At 47.0% G+C, this 23,792-nt stretch overlaps 1 protein-coding gene and 1 long non-coding RNA gene across 2 annotated transcripts in view; one reads left to right on the forward strand and one right to left on the reverse strand.

Annotated features, from left to right (window-relative positions):
* The window catches only part of SLC1A4 (solute carrier family 1 member 4), a 25,253-nt gene extending 16,326 nt beyond the window's left edge, over positions 1-8,927 (reverse strand). Inside the window, exon 1 of the mRNA XM_054630606.2 lies at positions 8,330-8,927. Within this exon, the coding sequence (XP_054486581.1) occupies positions 8,330-8,853 (524 nt within the window). The 5' untranslated portion in view covers positions 8,854-8,927. The remainder of the gene's footprint in view (positions 1-8,329) is intronic.
* On the forward strand, positions 8,489-23,792 carry LOC143693619 (uncharacterized). The gene is made up of 2 exons (XR_013181515.1): positions 8,489-8,625; positions 9,676-23,792. It is a non-coding gene; the product is annotated as an uncharacterized LOC143693619 (long non-coding RNA).

The following is a 23,792-nucleotide window of genomic DNA, read 5'->3' on the forward strand; positions in this document are numbered from 1 at the left end:
CTCTTGGTTTTCTGTGTCAGAAAGGAAAACAGGAATAAAACCTGGTATCTGGGATCATGGTAGGACCACAGCTGGCAAGGGCAGGAATGTGATGGGTATCAGCTGAAAATACTGCCAGCAGAAGGCATCACAGAGGCACAAGAACTCTTATGGTAAGGAAACAGAAGACCTTACCCAGAGCCAGTTAATTGTGGTAAAAAACATTTGGATAGCTGCTCCCCACCCTTTGCTCTTTGTGCTGCTCTGAGGAAGCTGCAGCTCCCTCCAGGCTGTGCCCTGCTAACTTCCCCCCATTTTTGCCACAGTTACCCAGGCAAACATTAAACCAGGTCATTCCACGAATGGCATGGAACGCGCAAATCCAAACCAGAGCCAGGAAAGGAGCAGCAGAGTCAAATCTTTGAAAGCAAGAGGGAGATTAAAATGTGGCCCAGATAAGGACTTTGGCCTTTTTGGTTGCATGGCTCTGTTCTCCTGCCACACAGGGAGTTTTCCCACAGCCTTGACAGCAACTGTAAAGGACATGGAACTTTGTCAAACACCGGTCTGCTGTGAAATATTCAGCCTCTCTCTCTCTGATGCACTACAATTGTATTAGGAGGATTGCTGCAAGAATATTTTGTCTTTTGGAGTCTACATTCCACCAAGCATGAAGGAAACAGCAACTTTTTCTCCTCATAAGCTGACCATACAGCTGTCTGTCTGAAAGCAGGAGTGCGAGCTCTCTCCCATTCAGCAAAGACACTCAAGAATTGGCCAAATAAGATCAATGGAACAGCTAACATGCATCAGTTCTTGCACAGCTGGAACTCTCTGGTGGATAAAAACCTTGAGTAAAGTAAAAGCAAACTTGCCTTTATCAGGAGTAAAATATCACATATACAAATGGGCTCACGCTGTTGGGAAAAGAAAGGTATTTCTTTTCAGCTTTTCATAGCAGGATGATTATTTTTCTTCAAAAAAAGAACTGACTGGACTTTGAAGAAGCAAAGAGATTAAAAAAGACTGAAAACCAACCAGAAATCAATTCTTTTTTCTTTTCTTTAAATCAGCTTTTCCATCCTGATGGAAACAAAACCAAAGGAAGCAATACTAAAGCCTAAACAACATAGTTCTCCAATGTTTAAATGTGGCCAGGAAACCAAACCCTCCATAATTTGCACAGTATGTCAGGCATGGGCCTCAGTAACTAAACATTAACTTATCTCCAAGCATATACTTAAAGCACACAGTTAAGTGATGCCAGCAACCCTGGTACAGCAAGGCAAGGGGCAGGTTCTTACTTCAAGTGTGAACAGTACTGAAAAATAACCTAGAGTAGACACAGCACCAGATGCGGAACTTGACAATTTGCCAAGTAAAAAATTTTGATCTTAAGCAGCTAATAAGGAGTTTTATGTTCTGTTCAATCCAACTTCTAAGTACACCTGACTGCAAAATACCAAAACCACATAAAATAAAAACAGCTCCTCTGTTTCAAATCCCAAAGCTTAAGAACAAAATGTGTCGGCTCATAAAAAGCAATCTACAAATAAATGGCTTATCTTGGAGGCACGAGGTCTGCACAGGCTACACTTATTGCTCATCTAAGATCAGCCAGCATGTGAACTAAATTAAACTTTAATTACAGGTGGGTCAGATCACAAGTTCTTACCGTTGGATGGATTTGTGCAAGAACACCACTGCAGTGCCTGAAAAACGGGGCAAGATGCTGCCTGCTTTGGGGAGAGATAAAAGCTGGCTGGAGACCTGCCTGGGCCCATCATGGACTTGTGCCTGCAGGGTTTGCTCCTCACGCCTGGTAAGGTGAAGCTCACCCATCACAGAAACACAGACACAGCTCTGTCCCTGTGAGCAGAGGAGCTGCGTGGGGAAGTGTGGACATCCCTCGTGTGAGGGTGAACCAACAAACAGGAAAGCTGATGAACTGGGTAATTGGGCATGCAAATGAAATTTGGGTGTCTGCCAGTTGTTTTTTCTGTGAGGACCAAAGGTTTAGAAGGTTTTTGTGCTTTGAAAGCCTGTAGCAAATGTGAACATGGAGTGTAGGGAAATCACCCTGGCTGTATGGCTGGATTGTTAACTGTTTCTGATGGCCCCATCCCCATGCCCTGTGCCAGAGAACACGGTCGTCTTTCTGAAGCAGATGTGGATTATCACAAGAACACGGTGCTGGCCAGACCCTGGGTCTGGGTGATAAGGAGCCCAGCACAGCACTGTGGGATCAGACAGCCTTGGCCCCAGATGCAGGGAGACAAAACTTGCTGCACGTGGCACAAACCAGACAGGCCAATAACACACCACCATGGCAAAGGGACAGATGTGCTGCCTATACCCCATGTGCTCCCCTGCTGCCGGCACCTCGCTCCACACACACACAGACCCCCAAATCCTTTGTGCAACAAAAGTGAGGCACAGAGAGGCTTTACTCCCCTCACCAAGCACCAGGCAGGAAAGCCTCTCTCTGCCTGCTACAAGTTGCAGACAGCCTCCAAAAAAGCCGTATCAGAAATCCATCTGACAGCTGCCAAGAGGGACAGCTGTGTCCTGGGGCTGAAGCAACAGCTGGGCTGAGCCAAGAAACCTCCATGTAACTGCACAACACAGGGTGGGTGAAAAGCACTCTTCTCAGATCCTCTTAAAACAGGAACAAGAAAGTAGCAGCACCAAGGGCAGGTGTTAAGTGTGTATTTCCTGCTTGAATACTGTGCTCATCACACCATCTCCCTGTGCACAGCTAGATAAATGCACCTTTCTTCCTGTGAAAAGCTGCTCCTACCAGTCAGAAATTGACCATTACTCCCCAAAAAGATCCCACTGTATTTCTGCTGTAATAGAAATCTTTAGTTTAGCTGCAACATCCACTCTTGGGAATCCCAGACAACTAAGGGAACCTGGAGCTGGCAAATGAAGAAAAGGGGGGCTGTAACTCTCCTCCCTCTCCATTTTGATATTCTAGTCAAATTGCTCTCTTCCTTACATGCCTGTATCTTTCCACCAGCGGGATGAGGATTACACAGGAACTCCTCCATTGTATGTGTAAGGGATTATTATTAACAACTGTTTCTAAATTATTTGCTTGCTAGAGCTCTGCAAACAACTTTGCTCCGGCAGCAAAAGCGTGAAGGGAAATCCAGGCAAATGGAATGAAACCCTAAAATACTATGCATTCCTCTCACATTGCTTCTTACAAAAAGGTTCCACTTCTGAAGCCAAAAACCTTGGTGTTGAAAAACATACTTTTTTGAGGAAGTCTACAAAAAAATATTCTGTGTTGGTTATCTCCAGTTTGCAGGGTTTTTTTCAATGGTACAAGTCCACTTGCAGAAACTTTATTGCCATCTGTGGCAAAATGCCAGAGCCCAGTTCGAATTCCTCCAGTACCTGTGGTTTTTTTCTGTCCAAAGATTTTCCTTCAACATCACACAGCAATTTTCTTCATCTGCTTTTTGATATGTGGATGCACAACACATGCCCTGTACATACTCATATTTCTGAGTGTGTGCATTCGTTTTAACACGAGAAACTTGAAAATGTGTTTACTTCTAGCAGATATTTGACACATTTTTTGTCTTAATGGTCCAGTCTGTATTTTTGATGCTTGGAAAATAAAATGTAACTGGGGGGAGTCAGTTGTAAAAGGCAACAAATGAAAGGAGCAGAAATGCTCAGAGGCTTTTACTAAAAAAGCTCTGCCAGAAAGTGCAGGCACATGAATGAAAACAGAGTTCTTCCTACAGAACTCATTCCAGACTCAGAAAGTGATACAAGCAAAGTGGGATAGTTATCTTCACTTTAAGAACCAGCCATCAGCTTCAAACCCAGAGGTCAGCAGGTCTCCTGGGGTAACTGCAGCCATTGCCTTGACACTTTTTATTCTATTTATGAATTCACAGGTGGCATCTCCCCCCTCCCCTCTAACAGCCACATTTTACTGTCTTTCCACACTGGGATTTTAGAGATGGCTTTCATGGCTGCTGGTTTTGGGTAACTCACTGGGAAGACCAAGGCTACAAGGAACAAGTGCTACTGCAGCAGCTGGTGCCCAGGAGAGGGTCACTGCCACTCTGGCCACCTGCTCTGCAGCCTAGCCAGCAAAACACAACTGATGCTTCTCCCTGTGCTCATGTCTGCTTTCCCTACGGCTCTGAAGATACTGGGAGCAAAGGCATGAGCTTGGTGTGGATGCTCCCTTTGGCAGCTCCGCTGGTAACATCTGGCAGACAGACAGAAAGGGCATTGAGAAGCAAAAAAATTGAAACAGCTTTTGCAGACTTGCCTGGCAAACTGGGAAACCCTGACCTTACTGCTTGGGGCAGATGTGTGGACCTCTGTGCACTCTCCCTATTAAAAAAAAGGGATTACCTCCTTCCCTTCCCAGATTCTTACAGTTAGGGTTGGATTAAAAACAGAATTTCCTTCTCCAAGGCCAATTTCACAGTTGCAAAACATGTTTTCATCCCAAAATTGGGCAAAGAAAGCCTGTTTCAGATCCTTTTTTCCACTAAAAAAAAAATGTAAAACACTCTGTTGAAATGTTCCTTTTTTGATGAGTGAGATTCTCTGCTTAAGTCCTTTGTATAAAATGATAGCAAAACATTGATCTCACCAAAATGAAATGCCACAATCACCCACTATGGAAATTTTGACAGGATCAATAGGTGAAACTGTTCAATTTTGTTGAATCAGCAAATACAAATCAGAGTTAGAACAAAACTCTGACCTTATTGAAACATTCAGTCGTGACAATTGTCCATCAAAAGTGTTAACAGATCAATAGATTCTTGCAAAATATTTGATCCTGCTGTTCCAACTGCTTTCCAACAAGCTGCAGGTGGGCTGTGTGAGCAGGTGGTTGGAGTCCCATCCTTGGGACTCCCTCTCCCTGGTTACATGCAGAGCACAAGCACAGCCAAGCTGGCTCTCCCCAGTGTCACCTTCTCAGGTGGGGGCTGAGGCCCAGAGCCCACCACATCCCAGCCAGCCCCTTCCTCCAGCTGCCAACCACTTCAAAAATCAAGCTCATAAGCTCTCTTTATTCTCTATTGCTTTATCTTCTCCACCAAATACATGAGTTAGGGAAAACCCCAGAAATTCCAAAATTTCCCTTCACTCTCCTCATCTTCTGCTGACAGACTTAAGGAATTCTAAGATCCTGCCTTGAGTTCAGGGAACACCCCACTTTCTGGGTGCCTTTTTTAAAGCCATCAGCCTTGTGGAGGTAGCTGTGAACTCTTGCTGGATCCCCTCCCATGATCACTGCCTCTGGCCATGCTCATTTCTAGGAAGCTCCAAGGAGCTGCCCACATGACAGATCTGAGAGGAGCCATCAGCATTCCTGCTTCGGGGCACAAAAGCACCTCAGGGCAGCTTTGCTGTCCCCACCCCATGGCTGGGGCAGAGGACAGTGTGCCTAAGCCCTGACCAGACATGCTCAGGGCTCGCTTGCCTCTAGCACTTGCCAGAAGGGAAACCAGGAGGGTGCTCCAGCACCTCCAGCCAGACAAATCAGACCTGGAGGTTATGGTCAATGGACAAAACCAAACAGAGACAGCCTTTGGGTTCACCAGTGAGTCATCATTCATTTGATACCAAAGCCCAAGATAAATCTTTTTTCCAGAGGTCATTTGTCCATGCCTACATGCATGTTTGTGGGGAAGCTTTAGACTTTGAAAAGGAAAACCAAGAACTAAGCTGGCTTCCAAACATCACTGCAACAACGAAAAGCAACACCTTGAATCATTACCTAAAAGACTTCCCAAAGGCAGAAGTGATTTGCAGAACCAAATAGTGACACACAGTTGTGATTTCCTCTTTGCTGTTTCTTCCTTGGGTCATTGGTTTTCAGTGCTGATAGGGGACTCAGTTTACCCACCTGCAACTCATTTTTACCTCTCCTCTGAAACCAAGCAGCAGCAAAGCCTTGAAGGACACAGTCTTGTGCTACACTGAAAACAAAGTTTTCTTGCATCTAACAGAAAGTTTCATGGCCAAATGAGATAAAAGGAGAAGCAAAGAGGAGGATGCTGTAAGACCCACCCACACAAAAAGCAATCATTTCGACCCTCCATGCCCTATAGAATCACGGCTTTGTTATCTCAAAATTAGTTTACCCTTCATCACAGCAGGGGCCAGGTTCAGTGCTCAAACCAGAACACCCAGGTTTTCAAGAACAGTTAAAAGAAAAACATTACACAGCAGAGAGATTTTATTTCCTGAAAATCACATACTGTCTCCATCCCTCAGTCTGTCAGGGATTTGTGCTAAGACTGAAAGCTTTAGTGATGGCTGTGTCCAAACACAACTTTTCTGGACTGGATTTCAATGTCACTGCTGTAACAACTTGACAGCCCAACAGTGTGGCTGCAACAGCCCTTCTCTGGGGTTTCAAGAAAAAGCTGTATTCACAGCCCCCCATACATGCACTACTGAGGGAAAGTTACTGTCCCCTCACCTCCAAGAAGGAAACTCCTCTGCAACCCACCATGCTTTACCCAAGCCTCATCATTATGAGCTCTACTTTGGAATTAGAGACTCAATCCCATCACCATCATAACCCCTTTGAAGATGAATTCTAAACCTGCATTTACAGACCAGACCAAGAAACAGCTGTCTCCTCTGAACTTTAGATATTACCCACAGCCTGAAGCTCACTGGAACATCCCTGGCCTGTTCCTCAACTCCATCCTACTCCATGCTGCCAGGTGACACAGGGATGTAACACCAGGATGCACTGGGGCAGCCACCACTACAGGCATCTTCCCAACTCTCCCAGGTGTAACTACTCCTTTTTTTTTTTTTTTTTGGCAATTTTCCTTCACCTCCCTCCCCTCCATTCAACAACAAATCACCACCACAGCCAGACTACCTACTCCCGTTTTCCTGCTATTCCTTCTTAACATGCTGTCAGGAACTGCTGGTCCTTAAGAAAGGTCCTTAATTGTTGGTTCTTAAGAGAGGGAGAGGTGAGCTGAGGACACTGAGCACATGGCTGCCAAAGGAACAAACCAGACTTACTTTCTATCCAAAGGGGACATACTTGTCTCAGGGGGAGAAAAGGACATTAACCTGAATTTGTAAATACAGTTCTGGATTTGGGGTCGGGCTTTTTTTATTTAGAAATTTTTTTATCTTTATTGAGACATCCACTTGTCCAGACAGAGCCAAAACATATTTCAGCTGAAAAACTGGACTCATAAAAGCAAAGCAAACAATCAAAATAATTAAAAAAAAAACCACTCAGTTTTGTAATTACTGGGATATCGACTAAGCTCAACTTTCCAGCCACTTCGGTGTGACACACACAGGTCACCTCCCTTATTCTTGTGTTTGTACCTGGGTGCAAAGCACAAGGAAATGCAGCTGGAAGCCCAATACTCAAAGCACCATCTGGATGACTGCCTCCTTTGTCTGTGTGCTCCTATCTTATTTAAAAAGGCAGACAGATCTCAACAAGACATGGGCTTTGAGAAAAACAAAAAAGGTGAAGTTCGCAACTTTGCAAGGAGGAATAAGGATACACTAAACACTATCATCTGATTAGAAGTGGAAGCCTTGTTTCCAGATAGATTTGGGGAATGCAAGTCTTGTCTTTGAAAGATGCAGAGGTAAGAAGGGAAGCTCACGAACCTACAGAGCATCCTTACACTGGACTATGTTTAGGGTATGTCCTCCATGGAATTACAGGGCTGCGTTTCCACGTGCACATCTATGGGAGGGCACTCTAAGAGGCAGGCAGTCATTTGGGTGAGGAGACTTGGTAAAGTGCTGAAGAATTAAAGAAAAAAGTGTGTGTGAGGGATGAGAAGAGCTGCCCAGCCCTGCCCTGCCTGCAGGAGACAGGCAACAACAGGCAGCAGGGCAGGGGAAGGTGCCAGGGAAAGCCTGCCCCGCAGCCGGCACCCAGGAGCCGCTCGCCCTCCAGGCAGAACCAAAAACGGGCCTAGGCACCCAGAACTCTGAGCAAGCCTCGACTCATCCTTACAGCCACCCAGGCAAAATTAAAAACAAAGCGGAGAGAAGCAGAGCACCAAGCCCTACACCTGACCGGGCTGCGGGTACTTGGGCAGAGAGCCATGTTTCTGGAGAAACCAGGATTAGGATGAGGAGGATGGTCAAATGAAGGAGATAAAGAAGGAGGTTAAGGAGAAGGAGAAAAATCAGGGGAAGGTGCAGAAAGAAAGGTGAGAAGATGCAGGAGGACAAGAAGATGAAGGAGGTTGAGAAGGGGGAGGAGGACTCTCCGGCTGCAGCGTGCAACACTGCCGGGTCTGTCATCATCCTCCGGCGGCGGGAGGGCGGGGGAAGGAGGGGAGCGGGGCGGCCTCACCTGATGAGGTCGAGGAAGGAGTCCACCGTCTCCTTGCTCTTGGGTAGCGCGCCCGGCAGCCCCAGCTGGGTGTTGAGCGCGGAGGCACCGGCGCCGGGGCGAATGATGAAGCCGAGGGCGACGGCGAGGCCGGAGGCGAGCAGCGTGGTGCCCAGGAAATAGGCGACCGCGATGCCACCCAGGCGGCCGAGCGAGCGGGTGTCCAGGCTCGCGGCGCCCGACACCAGGCTGCAGATCACGAGCGGCAGGATCACCATGCGCAGCATCCGCAGCAGCAGCTCCCCGGGAAAGGCCAGGTAGGAGACCTGTGCCGGGCTCAGCGCCGCGCTGCGCACGGCGGCCCCCAGCGCCACGCCGGCCACCACCCCCGACACCGTCAGCAGCACCAGCGCGTTGCGCCGCAGGAACCCGCGGCAGCCCCGCAGCCGGGCCCCGCCGCCCCGCCGCTCCTCGGCCGCCGGGCCCTCGGCATGGCCGTTCCGGCCGTGGCCCGCCTTGCCCTCACCCGCCGCCGCCTCCTCCATGCTGCGCCGAAGAGCGGCTCCGCGTGTGCCGCTAGCGTGCGGCGCTCCAGGCACGGACTGAGCGGCGGGCCCGCCCCGCCCAGGCCCGGGAGCGGCGCCGGCCCCGCCCGGGGGAGGGAGGGCGCAGCCCCCGACCCGCCCCGTGCCTGCCCGGCCTGGCCTGGCTCCGCGCCATCGCAGGCTCAGGGGCCGGGCTGCCTCCCCCACGTCCCCTCGTCGTGAGGCCCCTCCGGGGCCTGAAGGCCCCTCCGGGTCCCCGCGGTGTCCCAGAGATCACGCGTGTCTCCCGACGTTTTACACATTTCCCCATCACCTTCCCGTCCACCTTTGTGTCCCTGTGGGTCACACTTGTCCCTCCATTGTCCTCCCTCAGTATCCCTACTGTTCGTACACACCGCCGTAGTGTCCCCATAACTCACACGTGTCCCCTCAGTCCTGTCCCCTCAGTGTCCCAGGACTCACATGTGTCCCCTCTGTTCGTGTCCATGTCCCCGTGGCTCACACGTGTCCCCTCATTGTCCCCCCTTGGTATCATCACAGTTCCTACACACCCCTGCAGTCCCCATAGTTCACAAATGCCCCCTCAATGTCCCTACAGTTTGCACATGTCCCCCTCCGTGTTCTCGTGGTTCAATCACATCCCCTCAGTGTGCCTGCGGCTCACAAGTCTCCCTCAGTGTCCCCATGGTTTGCATACATCCCTATCAGTGTTCCCACAGCTCACCTGTCCATTCAGAGACCCCCTCAAATTCTTCACAACTCACACATTGTCCCCATCGGTGGGGTTCACCTGTGGCCTCAGTGTCCCCCTCTCCTCTCCAGGAATCTCTCATGGAGGCAGGAGCCGCTCTGGACCAGGACAGGTTGTGTCTGTGTCCCCATCTACATTGTCGAAGCCATTCAGCAGGTCCATGGGTTCATCCAGGGACTCTGAGCACCCGTCCTTGAGGAACCCATGTCTCACCTCACAAGCTGGTTGTCTGAGGAGCAGACAATGTCAGTGATGATACACAGAGCTGAAAAAGGACACTTGGGGCTTTCAAACCCAGAAGAGCCTTGTGGGTGCACCAGTGTCATGTTTGCTCACAAGGGCATTTCCAGGAGTTCCAGCTGGTGTTTGGACTCTGTCAGGAGCTCCATTTCAGCTCATTCCCTTGACATCAGCAAAGCACAGCCTAGCAGAAAACACGCTGTGAAAACAGCCAGCCACACATCTGCTTTTCGAGTAGACTGCACTAATTAAGGTGACTGACAGGGTGTGATGCAACAATAATCCCGATTTAATAAGACTTTTCTGTTTTCCAATCTCATGGATAGGCCTGAAGATCGCTATACCATGGAGCTCCTGGGAATTGTTTGTGTGTAAATAGGTAACAACACCACTGACAAGCAGCTATGTCCACAACCATCCACTTTAGACCTTGATGAAAATTCTTGATTCGCTTTTGCTCTGAAATTAGACTCATGATAACAGCACATTCTTATTGATTTTGTATTTTTTTCCTTGATTACTTTCCCTTTGAGTAACACTTGGTTTGTGGAAGTCTGTGAATCAATGTCCCATCAAATCAACAGATATAGGAAACAGACTAAACAGGAAAACAAGTATCTGCAAACACTTTTAAAGACATACAATTCCACAAACCTCAAAAAGAACAAAAAAATTACGAAGATCTTTTAAAATCAGGTTTGAATTTTTTTCTGCAAATAGGTTTGTGATTAATGAACAAGTTACTGTCCAACATAATTGTTTCTTTCTCCACCAGAAGCATTTCTAAAATGGTTTTTAATTAATATTTTCAGAGTGGTCCTTGTGAAAATGTCATGCTTCATTTTATCCTTGCATTTTTCCCTGTCCTTCACTCCTGATCTCACATTTTTTTCTTTCAATTTACCCATGAAAGGGAAAGAGAAAAGCAGAAAAGAAATTACAACAGAAAATTATAAAATAAATATAAAATTATGGAAATCTATTCCTTGTTTCGGACAAGAAGAGATTCTAAAACCAAACAACAAACAAAAATGCTGTTCCCTTGAGCAAACTGAAAGCAAGGGGAGAAATTCAGGAAAGTGTAAACAAGAAGAATGTATTAAATCAGAAAACTCATTGATAGCGGCACATGTATGAGACCAGTGCAAGAACCAACACAAAACCTTTTCCACCATATGACAGTGGACTCCTTCTCTCTTGGTGTATCCCCCTGTGTCCTTGTGGGACTCACCTTGCTCAGAGCAGTGCCATGAGAACAGCCAGGGGGCCTGCAGGAACACACACCCCCAGAACTGTAGATCCCAGTGAAAGTTCTTGAACCCATGCTGAGGCTGTTTGGTGATAGCAAACCTTTCCAAAACAACACTTTGACATAGGGATGCTGGTGTCAAGCTTCCTCGTCAATAACACCATGAGAATTCCTCCTAATTTCCCCTTCCTTTTTCCCCCTCTCTTGACTGTTTAATTCAAATACTGATCCAAACAGTTATCCTTCCTCTCTTGACATATCTCCAGATGACAATGCTTTTGCCAACAAGAAGACAACAGAGCACATGAACCTCCCACTGTACAAATGGACATCATCCCAAAGATGTTCTAGGCAATGCTAACTGTTTTTCCATCCTGTGAGAGTTCATGGATGGCTGAAGTGATTAACCCCAAAGCCCGCTGGCTTATTCAGTAGTAATCGTTGACTGATCCATTGTGTCATGTTTTCATTTCAGCGCTTGTAGATCTTGGGAGATTTCCAGTGAGAGTCTGCCTGTTCCCAATGTCCACCCCTCTGGTGCTTCTAAATTAGGGATTTCGACTTTCCCTCTTGGAACTTGAAGATTTTTTTTTTGGCTTAAGTGGCTTTCACCTGCATAGGGCTAGGGTGCTTCCTCCAGAAATCAGCAGAGGGATCATGAACAGGCAACAACAACAAAACAACCAGAAAAAAAATCCAGTTACTTTTAAAGAAATTTTTTTTAATCCTTTTACTTTCAGTGAAAAAACAGCCAATATAGTTTTCACCACTGGCCCAGAAGGAAGATGTCATGCTGTTTTCCAGTCAAATTCAACTTGATACCGGTTTTTGATGGTAGGTATTTGAAATTCCAGCCTCAGTGAAAGGAATGAAAAAATCTTAATGGCTGTAAGGGAACCAGGTCCCTTTATGTTTCATCTGCACATCAGTGCAGATGGACGCTGATAATAACACACTGGAAATGTAGGATTTTAATGCCCCTAGGAAACAGAGGTGATTGTTTCTCACACCTGTGGAAGGTCAACACAAAGACTGGAAGAAATCAAATTTGAATTTCTTTGCTAAGGAAAGAGAGGAAGGCCTTCAAAGAGCTGATTGCAGCTCCCTGAGTCTCATGCCTGATACATACAAGTCTCAGCAGCTAGCACAGGTTAGAGTAGCCCTCAGGCCACATTTCCTACAAACCTGCATAGCAGCAGGAGTGCAGAGAACACTCATTGTGCCATCTCTGCTTTCCCCGTCTTCCTGCTGCTATTTCCCTCTTCCTAAGACTGGCAAGGTCATCTGCATCTTTTTGTGGCTGCTGTTTGCTCTCTGCTTTTGGGAGACCCAATAGAAACATCAGCAGGATTCCAGATAAGTCATCCATCAGTCATCTCCTGCAACTGCTTTGATTTGAAGTAGTTTGAAGACTGATGCCTCAAAGGCATGGCGGGGAGGAGGGAACAAGATGAAAGGGAAGACTGCAGGAAGGGGCTGTATTTTGTAGCCGTGTTTTTCAAGACAAGTCTGAGTAAAGGTGCTCTCAAACTTCCCAACAGAGATGTGCTGGGCAGCCTGCAGTGTCCTAAGGGGCTATATTACAATGTGGCCTTTTTCTGAGGAGGATTCATGAAGAGCACATGGAAGAGTTCTTGTTTTCTACTGAGCAAAATGAAGTCCTCAGAAGAGGCACAGCACGTGAGCTGAGGCAGGAAGGCCTAGAGCACTTTCTTGGTATGCAGACTTTAGTTTGGCAAGAAGACTTTGTTGGGCCTGGGATGCCGAGCAATTTGGAGCGACTCCAGCCCCGTTGCAGAAATCCTCTATGTCTGCATCTGGGAGGAACATGAGATGTGTTCCTCAGCTCTTCCCAGTGCCCCTGGCCTGCTCACCTCATTGCAAGCTGGATGCAGGACTAGCCACCCATGCATAGTTACCTGGATTTACCAGAATGAGCCAGATTTCAAGACATCTGAAACCACAGAAAAAAACCCCTGGCCTCCTGTGATGACAGAACCAAAGAATATTGCTCTGGTCCTGCTTCATTTAGGTTCTTGGCCAGCAACTGAAATAACACGGTCCCAAACACAATCCTACCACAGTGTCACATGTTGATTCAGCATTTCTCCAGGCTGGGTATGTGCTCACACCTGATCAAAAATATTCTGAGTAGGAAAAAAAATGTCGTCTGTAAATGCATTTTTAATAGCAAAGGCAGGCAAGGAATTTTGCAAATACCACTTGCTTGCCCAAACTCCAACAAAATATAAACTCTGCAGACAGGGATGGTTGACCTAGGGTAAATATTTAACTTTATCCTTCAAAGGTACATGCAGTTTTACCAGAAAGAAGATGAAAAATATAGAATAATACCCACACACACATACCTTGTTTACTCTAAGGATCCTTTGAGGGCTCTGGAAACAAAGTTATACTGAGGCAAGAGTAATTTTTAAACTGTGTGCGTTGTTCCCTTTTTCAAAACTATTATAATATGAAAACATGAAGAAAAACCAGCCACCCCCCAAGAATAGTAGAATTTTTTTTTCCTTCATAAGCTCTCCCAGAGGTTTTTCTTTGAGTTTAAATCAAGGAAAAGTAGGGAAAAGTAGGAAAAAAGGGCAAGAACAAGAAGAGACATTCAAGATCTTGGATATGTGACAACCTGTCCTAGCAGGGGACATTGCCTCTAGCTGGTGGGGGAAATTCAGGGTCAGGCTTTTCAAAACAAGCTGAGCTGATCTGAAAACAAGCAGTGAAGCTTTGCTACCGAAGAGGCGAGGGAAGCGACCAGAGCGTCTCAGCCATGGGAAGTGTGCTTGAATGAAGAGCTTGAAAATGCTCCAAGTGCCTGCTGATTTCTCCCATGGTAGTGGGCTGACAAAGTGCCTTGCCACTGGCAGGAGATGGATAAGTTGGACATCTGAGGGTTTGCCTGGCATTCAAGGATCCATACACAAGCAGAGCATGCATTGATTCACATCAGTTGTATGGCATATGCTACAAAAAGCCACATTAGGGGGAAAAAAAAAGCGTGAGCAATTTCTGAACGCTGATTGTGATTCAGTGGCTAGAAACAACAAGGAGAATCTCTATCCTTACATATTTTATCCCTGATTACAGTATGACAATGAATACTGTATCCCTGATTATGGGTGACAGTAAACTGGGATGACAGCAAACAGGAATGACAAAACTTCTGCCAAGAAACATAGGGGAGCAGGCAGCTGCCCTTTGTCCACTGTAAGGCTGCCTTCCCATGCCCTCAGTTCACTGCAGGATGTGACAGTGGCCACACCAAGGAGTTGTGGGAGCCCATGTGGGGACCAAGCACATCTGAGAAGTAACTGGAAAAGAACACAAGGGTAAGCAAAGCAAGAAAGTGGTGTTTTCAGAGAATACTTTCCAAGTATCCAACAATCTGCATAATTCCAGGTGGTCCTTTGATTTAAAAGCCTTCCATTAATTTTCCACCAGTAAATTTGGCTGCTGTGGTTTTTAACACCATCAGCTCTTTTCCAGAGAAGTGGTTAACCCTCTGCAGAGCTCACTGTATGCTTCTGTTACCCTCTGCACCTCTCCTGGTGGAGACAGGTATCTACCAGGACTGCATCCACTAAAAATCTCCATGTTTGCTACAGTCCGTGAGATACAGATTTAAGAAGATTTTACAGCCTTTTGCCTCTGTCATCCAAGGCTGCTGTTCAGCCACCAAGTGCAATTCCCTCCTTCATGAAGAAAGGAATTTGGCATTCTGGCTCAGGAGACATTATTAGGCTCATGAGTCTAATAAGGTTGTAGGTCTCTGAGGCTCAGTCCTTGAATTTCTGCTCAGAGATAATCTCAGGCAGCTCCTCAGCGAGGTTGCTCTTCAGCCAACCTGCCCATTTTTTTGGAAACTCACAGTAGTACACTTCCTGTGCGATTTCTACCCCTCAGCAAAATATTCAGTGGAATTGCATGTTGGAATCGAGTGCTGTTAATGAGGGACTATATGGAGTCAAGCAGAGACACATCTCCCAGTGGATGTGCCAATGTACCTGGCTAAAACTTACCTTTATGCTCACTGCTGTCCCAACTCTCTGTGTGACTCACAAAGTAGTTCTCCTGATCTGGGAGAAAGGGCTGATGCAGATTTTCCCTTTAATCCTGAAAAGACCCATAAAATATGTGGAGATACAGGGCAGTCACATATATCTCAGGCAAACAGTAAATGCATATTCAAAAGAAAGGAGAAACACAGAAACGTGTGTGATGAGTCTGCAGGTTAGTATGAAAATAACCTCAAAGTCTTCAACATCACAGCAGGGTGTTGCATTGCTACTCTCTCCCTTTTCTCCCAACATGTTTGCATTGTGGAAAATGAGCTTTTTGCTGCTGAATTCCACAGTTTCGGACACATTTCTTAGCTAGACCTAGGAAAGTACATAGGTACTTGATGTTTTTCTGGGGCTTGTAGTTCTCAGTGATCTCAAAACCTTTGAAAATCTGAGCTTACTTTATCTATTGTACAATTTTCAAAGCTGCCTGGGCTACTGTAGGTGTGTGGGATACCTGCTGGGAGCTCCAAATGCCCTTTTACTTGCCTGAACTGAAGCAATTTTAGCTCTCTAATGAAGCAGCATCATTATCAAAACCATAAAATCATTATATTAGGTGAAACAAAACAAACAACAACATACCTGTGTGGAGTACATTACACACCACTGTGACTATGTAACACTCCTGTTACTGCAGGTTTTGGAGTAATAGCCCAGCTGGGAATTAAGATAAAAGAAACAAGGCAGGAGGAGTGTGGACGTTCCACCTGCCTGAGGTCAGAGCCAAGACCTGCATCAGGGAGTGCAATTCACCTCTGGCACAGTGCAGCCACAGAGCAGGGAGGCAGCCCCAGGGTGAAGTCCCTGATCCTGCCCTGGGGCTGCTGATCTGTGGGACACATGTGCTTCTGAGGGGAAGGTGAAGAGGTGAAGAGCCTTGTTACCCTCAGCTTGCAAAGGAGCTTTGAGAAAAGTGAAGAGGGGCAAAACCACCCTCCACTACTTGCTCACACACCACCTTTTTTCAGAGGTGACAAAGTGGCTCTATTGGCAGCAGAGGATATGCTGAGCAGAGCCATCACATCTTTCTGGTGGATAAGGAGAGGCAGCAGAGACGGCTGCTGGAGCACACTGAAAGTTTTTTCTGAGTGCCACAGGAAAAGAAACCATTATAAGAGTGTGCTAAAAGCCTATTCATTGCTAAGGAAAGGGCTGCTGAAGAATGTGGGATGCCTGCCGAAAACTGCCAGCCAGAGCAACAGAGAGATTATTAAAGCCCTTTGCAAAGACCCCCGTCTCCTTCCTTTGGCAGTGGCAGCTCTGGACATGGAGTCGTTTCGGCCCTACCCATTGAAATCCTGTAAATAGCTGTCTGCATGGAGGCAGGAGCTGGGTCACAGCTGAGGGGCCTGCTCGTGTGGGAACTGTAGGTAGCAAACGTGGCTGTTCTCAGCTGTGCTCCTCGGTGGGGAGCGGTTCTGACCCTCTGCAGGCTGGCTGCCTGCGCAGGGGCTGTGCACACAGGAAGCTGGGGCTTTGGTCTTGCCCTGAATCAGCAACTATCTGTTCTGGCAAACCTGAGAGCTGTCTCCTGCTTTCTCTCTCCCATTTTCTGCCTTCCTTCCCTGCCTGCTCTTACATTTCTTTCTCTTACCACACCTTAACTTTTTATCTCCTCAGTGTTGTTTGGGACAAGTGCCTGTGAGACAAACCCTAGCCAAGGGGAACCCATCCAAGGAACAAAGCCCCAGAGCAATGTCTCCTACAACACAGGCTCTTTGCTCTCTAAAGTGAAGCTGATCCTGTGAAGTTGAGGTGCCCATAATTATTTTGTTTTAGGACCTGTTGTTCTCCCTCCCTGCACGCTCAGCCTGGTGGGAGTCTTGTAGTAGTAGGTGCTGTACAGACACACCAGGGAAACCCCCACCCAACAAAAGTTTCTGCAGGATGAGTAGAGAAGTGGAGGCACAGGAAGGTAAAGAGACGTGCCCAGGATTACTCAGTACACCCAGCTCCTTCATCTGCTTTGTCCCATGCTGTCCCCTCTGGCACCTGTATCACATATCAGGCTGCAATAGCACAGCTCCAGGCTGGGAGCATTGCTTTCCTGCCTCTAGGAATGGCATGGCAGGGAACCAGCAGGAAGGAGGAGGTGAGGCTCTACCTTCTGGGGGTTGAGATGATCTATTAACTACTCCTGGCTTCAAGGAGACTCCAACATGGCTATTTCCATACCCAAGGGTTTAAAAGCATGAGACTTTATGGCTTCAAAAACATGAGGTTTGAAAGAAAAATAAGTGCATGCTCCTAATTTGCCTTTGGTACTGGAACCCTTGGATCATATTTTTGAGGTTTTAGCCCAAAAATCAGTGTTTATTCTGCCATTTGGTTAGGCAATACAGAGCATCTTCCTTGTCTGCTCACTCAGATGTATTCATGAGACTTTTCAGAACCTGAAGTCTTTGAGCCCTCTGACCCTCTGTCCAACTTCATTAAATTTCATTGATGAGTTCAAGTGGTGAGGGAATCAGCAACTATGCCCACACATAGTACCCTTAACTAAAGTTTGTGTTCTTAGAAAATGGGACAGAAATAGAGGTGTCCAAAGTTACTGCTACCTTTTAAACATTACAATGAAAACTTTTTGGAGCGGAGGAAAGACACGGAAATACTTCATGTGTTGGAAAAGCAGCTCAGAGGCTGGACCAGGAGTCTCCCTGGAAAGAAGAAAGCACATTTAATAACCAAACTCAACTGAAGCAAAACCATAGAAAACAAACTGCCTGCACAAGGAATTTGGGGGAAGAGCCAACACTGGGAAAGGGGGAGAAAAGAGCACAGGGTATTATTTAGTTCAAGTAAAAACAGAGCAGCACATCTGAAGAACATAACGGGGAGGTGCGTGTTACAACTGGCCAGGATGAAAATAATCAGAAAAGAAAGGAGAGGCAAAGACAGCTTTAGGAGTAATGACAGGGAGATTTTCAGGCAGAGCTCAGACATGTCAGCTAAGTGGAGCCTTGTGAGTTCTGCGTGATGCTTAATCCAAAAGGCATCCCAAATTCCAATAACAATATCCACCTCAAGCCAGCAGATGCACTGCTTCACCTACAGCCTTGGGGCTCAGAAAAATACTGGTGTTTGGAGGTTTGCCCTTCCTTCCCTGCATTCATCTCAAATCCTGACTTACCTTTGCAGGGCCACAGCACCTAACAAGGCAGGAAGGGAGATGTTCAGCTGGGCTCAGCTAATGAAGGGTCAGAGATTCGCCTACCAAAGCCTCATGGCATTTTCACCCCAGTGCAACCTGGAGATGAATGGCTGAGATGGAAGTGCAAGTCACTTTGATCTCTCTGCTTTACATCCCCAGAATTAAATGAAGGTGTTCTTAAAATTTCTTTGTCAGGAGACTGTGTGCACTGTCAGGAAGGGTTCAGATCCCCCTGGTGCTGCAGCACATCTATGCAAGTGGTGGCTGGGTAGTAGTTGGTCCCTTAATGATCTGGTACTGAGCAGGAAGACAGGGGAGCAGCAAGGGCTCTCCAGGATGTGCAAAAGGATGAACTATGTGAGGGTAATACTCAAGGATATAATACTTAGGGATGACTCCTGTGAGTCCTGTGATGGGAAACTGGCCACCCCTTGCTGCCAACTGGAAACAGAGAAAGTGTTCAGGAAAAATTTTGATATCCAGCCTGAGCTGAAAAGGGGAAACTAATGGGGACATGAGATCACTGTAGTGGGTCTTGCAAGGTAGGTTGGAAGTAGGAAATTCCTCCATGATAAAACACCAATCCCTCCGACTTCTGCTCAATCCAAAGTGCAGCATGAGCGGCTGGGCACTGCCATGTCCCACCCTTGGCAGCACAGTCGCCTGTCTTGTTGATTCAGTTCATTCCCAGTGGGACAGGATGGGGCAGGATTTGGCCCTTTGTCTCTAGATGTCTGTCCAATCTCTGGGCTTGCAAGCAATGAACCGTAAAAAAAGAAGAGTTGACAATTAAATGCTCAAAATCTACTAGGACTTTGTCCAGAGTGGGCTAAGCAAACAAGCACAGATGGAGCAACCTATGATCTGCACAGTTACATGCGCTGTACAGTTAAGGGTGTACTCTATGCTGCTTAATTGCTTTAACCATATTAATTTATGACCCAGGTTTCTTGCTTAATTAGTGAAATGAAGAATGAAAAGTGAATACATAGAATTAAGTCTTGACTTGTTAATTTGGCTTATAACCTCCATTACTGAGCTGGGAGAGCCGTGTTCATTTGGTGTCTGGATGTTTAATGTGGTTGTTCACATGGTTCAGAAAAATGGTGAGGAATCAGCAAAGAAAGGGACTGAGCTGATCAGTAGCCCTCAACCTCAGGGCCTCTCAGGGAAGGCTGAGTCAGTAACCATATGATGTCCTTGGAAGGGCCATTTTGGGTGAAGGGGGATGCAAACTTTTGAGGTGCTGCTGCTGTGCATGACACAGCATTTGTCCGCACATCTGGAGCAAAGTTCCCACTTCAACCCCAAATGGTTCCCCCAGACCTCAGCATCTTTCACAGGAGAGCATCACCAGCCAGCTCCAGCAGGTTCTGGATGCATTTTTCTTCATGGGACATTGACCACTGTTGTTCCCACTCATGTGGAACAAGGCAACACCATCTCTCATCCTCCAGCGGCCCAAAGAGGACCTCAGGGAAAATGGCACAGAATCTTCCCTGCATTAGCATTTTCAGACAGGAAACTGTTTTCAAAGAATGAATTCTAGTCATAAGGTGGGTTTGGTTTTTTTCCCACTCTGAAACCAATCTTTTTCTAGCTGCAGAGTGTTGTTCCCACCATACTGTAAAAGAGGAAAATTAATTTTTAAAAATCTGATGCAAATGCCTCTGTTTTTGTTTGTCCTCCTCTCTTTTTTCTTTCTGCTGCTTTTAATTTTTGGACTTATTCTATTATTGGATAATTGCATTGGCTAATTGCATTTAAACAGTTTTAGCGAGATTGGGTAATTAAATTCAGAGCAATTGGGCTGAAAATGCACAGAATCTGGTAGAAGTATTTCACAAGAGGCTGAACTAGATAAACAAGAAGGGATGTGTTAGTTTGCGTGAGGGTACACACACATACTTAGGGTACATGGGTCCAACTCCCAGACAGGAAATGCCATATTCATGACTCTGGGCCCTTCCCCAGGACCTGGAATCGATGAAAAACAATTTCAACTGGCAATGGAGGGACTTAGATTTTCATTAACACCAGATAAACCAATTCCAGAAATGAAAACCCCACAAGTATCTTAGGATCTTCTCTTGTCACTGTATCAGAAGCCTCACTAGCAAATATAGCTATTATTTCTAAATGCATCCAGTGAAATACAAATTTCCAATAATCAAATTTCCAGTAATTAAAAGGTTGCAGCCAGGTGTGTAGCTGTACTCTTGGCTCTCTTGTAGCCAGCAGGAAAACAACAATTTTCTTTTAATCGTGTGCATATTCTGAAATAATTTCTTGGGACCTTTTCCTTCACCATGTGTGAAGCAGGTATCCAGCAGGAAGGGACATGGGACACAAGAAGTTTTACCCAGCTTCTTGTTGCTGGCTCCTTGCCTACTCCTCCCTGTGGCTGCTTACTTCATGCAGAGTTTCCTCCTGCAGATCTCAGGCATGTGGGAAAGCTGGTGAGAAATGCAACAGATTTCGGTGAAGGTTTCCCAGGCAAACCCAGGAGCCCCAGTGATGGAGCCCTGTGCACTTCTCATGGCCATGCTGCTTCTCAGGCTCCCACAGCACACAAGAGGGAGGAGTCATTTCCCCTTCCTAGCACTGTGCCTTGGTCCTGGTAAGGAAATGAAATCCTCTCATTTTCTGCTCAGAGGGAAGGAGCAGGCAGGAATTGCTTGTCTAAAGCCACCACCAGCGTCTCTAATGTAGCTAAAGCAATTTGCAGAGCCTGGAATGAAACTTGCACCAGTCTGCCTATTTACCCATCCTTCCTCTATCTCTCTTTCTCATCTGAGAGCAAGACACAAGTTTGTGAGTCACAAGCAGACTAATTTCAGAAAAGCCACTTCTGAGAGCCTCTGGCTCCTGGATGAGACACTGGCCCCGCTGGAGCAAAGCTCCCGCCAGTCCCAGTGAGGCATCTGACTGAGGTAAAACAGGGCAAAGCACTTCTCATTAAATGACCCTGGCTGAAATAGTTTCATAAAGGGCATCTTATTGATGGCAAGGACTTCAGGCCAGGGCTGTGACTCTGCCACACCAACCACAATGTCCACACATGATGAGGAGTGGTGGTGAGCAAAGCCAGGAGAACAAGTCTGAGCCAAGCGCTTCAGCCTTGGGCTTTTCCAAGCATTGCCACCTGTGTGGGCACCGGACAGGCGCAGGTCTGGGCAAAGCCTGACAGTTCCCAGCTCCAGAAGCACAATTTCATTTTGCCACTCAAGGCACGTGGAACTGAGGCACATGATGTATGGGAAGGGGATGGTGGGGACAGATCTTGGGCAATGGGCTTCTGCTCCCATTGGAGTAAGAAAGATGGGAGACTGGTGGGGGGAATCTCAGGGGAAACTCTAGAAAATTACAGGACACCTCCAGCTCTGACATAGATGACAGGGCCATACTTGCCTGACTTGCCATAAAACCTCACAGATTTCACTACCAGTGCAGATTTTGGCTTTTCCACCAGCATATACAAAACCCATAAGCATATGGACAGCAACCACAGCAGCAGGTGTTGTCACTCAGTGTTCTATTGCACTGCCCTCCCAAGCAGAGAAGATGCTGTGAAGGAGAGGATGAAGGTCTGGCCCATGTGGTCTGGCCCCCTGAGCCCCAGGTCCTCTGCAAGAGGGAGCAGGGGAGCTGACATTGTGTGAGGTCTTTGCCTGTTTGGATCCTGCAGTGTACAAAGTCAGTCTGCCTCAGGGAAACTGGTGTTTTCTCACACCCAGGCATCTCCCCTGGGACAAGAGCCTCTTGTTTTTCCCTCCAGTCCCACTAAGATGAAACTTGCTGGAGCTACACTGCATTGGGATCTGACTGATGTACAGACACTGTAGAGTCTGAAGTGCTGGTATAAAGCCCACGGAATCATTTACTTTAAAATAAAGAAAAGCAGGGTATGGCTGTGAAAGGAGACACACACTGTGTGCACAGAGGGTTTGGGATTGGTCACGAGCCAGCATCATAGCAGCTGTCATCCCCTGAGGTGGACATTGAGACAAAAGTCACCTGCTGTAGTCTGCAAAAGTGGAGTGTGCTTTGCAGTTGCCAAAGAGGTATCTTCTGGAAGTGGAAAAAGCAGGACTCTCCCAGCACATTCATGTCCTTTTGGTGGTGTCGCACTTCTGGGGTCTGCAGTGAGTGTCCACCATGTGGCACCAATCCTGTGTATGCTTGCCCAGCCTCTCACTGCACCTCAGAGGGATTTTACGACCATCTGCTACTCTCCCTGCATGTAGGGACTGGGTTTCTGAGTCCCTATGAAAGTCTTTTCTCTAGTCTGGGCCTCCAAAAGGAGCATTGTTATTCTTCCAAAGGCTTCCTCCAAACATCTAAGAGAATCATTAGCTGCTGCACATCTCCAAAGTAAACTGTAGCTTTCTGAGGTCCTGGGGGTGCTCTCTTTGGGAAAAGAAGCTTGGTCCCATGTCACCACCACAGGCAGGGTCACCCTAAGCCTTCCTGGCTGCCAGCACCAGCACAGCCCCACTGCATGACATTGAGCATTTCCAGTTCAGCAGTCTCACTTTGTTTGCATTTTATTGCCCAGGCATGGCTTATATCCCCGCTGATGGATTTGTCCACAGTCAGTGTGCCAGGCTGGGCACAGCCTGTCCTCTAAACTGAGCCCAAGCTGCTGCGGGCACAACCAGCAGCTCCTGGGGTCACACAGCAGTTTTTGCTCAGAAGATGTTTGTGTTGCAGTTTCCTCACTTGGGTCCTCATCTGCCTCAGGGAAGTTGAACTGGCCAAGACTGACAGAGTGGAAGGGCCCTTGAATAAAATACCCTCCAGAGAGATGATGCATTGTTGTTTTACAAACCCTCCTTCAGCAGGGTACCACATTAACTTGGGCCACCTGACTAAAGTGTTTTGCTCCTATTTTGGGATCATTTTCAGTAGGGTGAGGCCAGGACTTACATCCCCCCAGGTGGGTATCCCCCCTGTTCTATTTGAAGAGCCAAAGAAAAGTTTTAATTCCCCTACTGACCCCTATAAACTCTGCTGCTTTTCTCTGTGGACCATGCTGCTGTTGAAAGCTGGTCCCATTCCTCTGCTTAAGGCAGGGGCAGCTTTCTATTGAACAAATCCCAGAGTCCCAGAGCTGCAAACTCTGAGCAGCTCCTACCATAAACTCTCTGCAAGCACACAGAGCAGAGGCAGGAGACACTGACACCTCCTGGTATCGTGTATCACTGGGAAAAGACTCACCAGCCACTGCCTGAGAAATTCTGCTTTGGGCTATACCCAACACGACACACTGGGTTTTACTCTGCTGCATGCGCCCCCTTGGAACCTGGTCTTGGTTTGAAGTGTCAGGAGATTCTGCATTTTTGTCATGAATACATGGTTGTTTTCTCATTGTTTCTTTATCAACTTGTGGTTTCCCTGCCAAGGTTGTGGTTTAGCTTAAAAAAAATCCATTCAGCTTTTAAATACAGTTTGCCATACAGCTTA

This window comes from Agelaius phoeniceus, chromosome 3, assembly GCF_051311805.1.
Source record: "Agelaius phoeniceus isolate bAgePho1 chromosome 3, bAgePho1.hap1, whole genome shotgun sequence".
Taxonomy (NCBI): Eukaryota; Metazoa; Chordata; class Aves; order Passeriformes; family Icteridae; genus Agelaius; species Agelaius phoeniceus.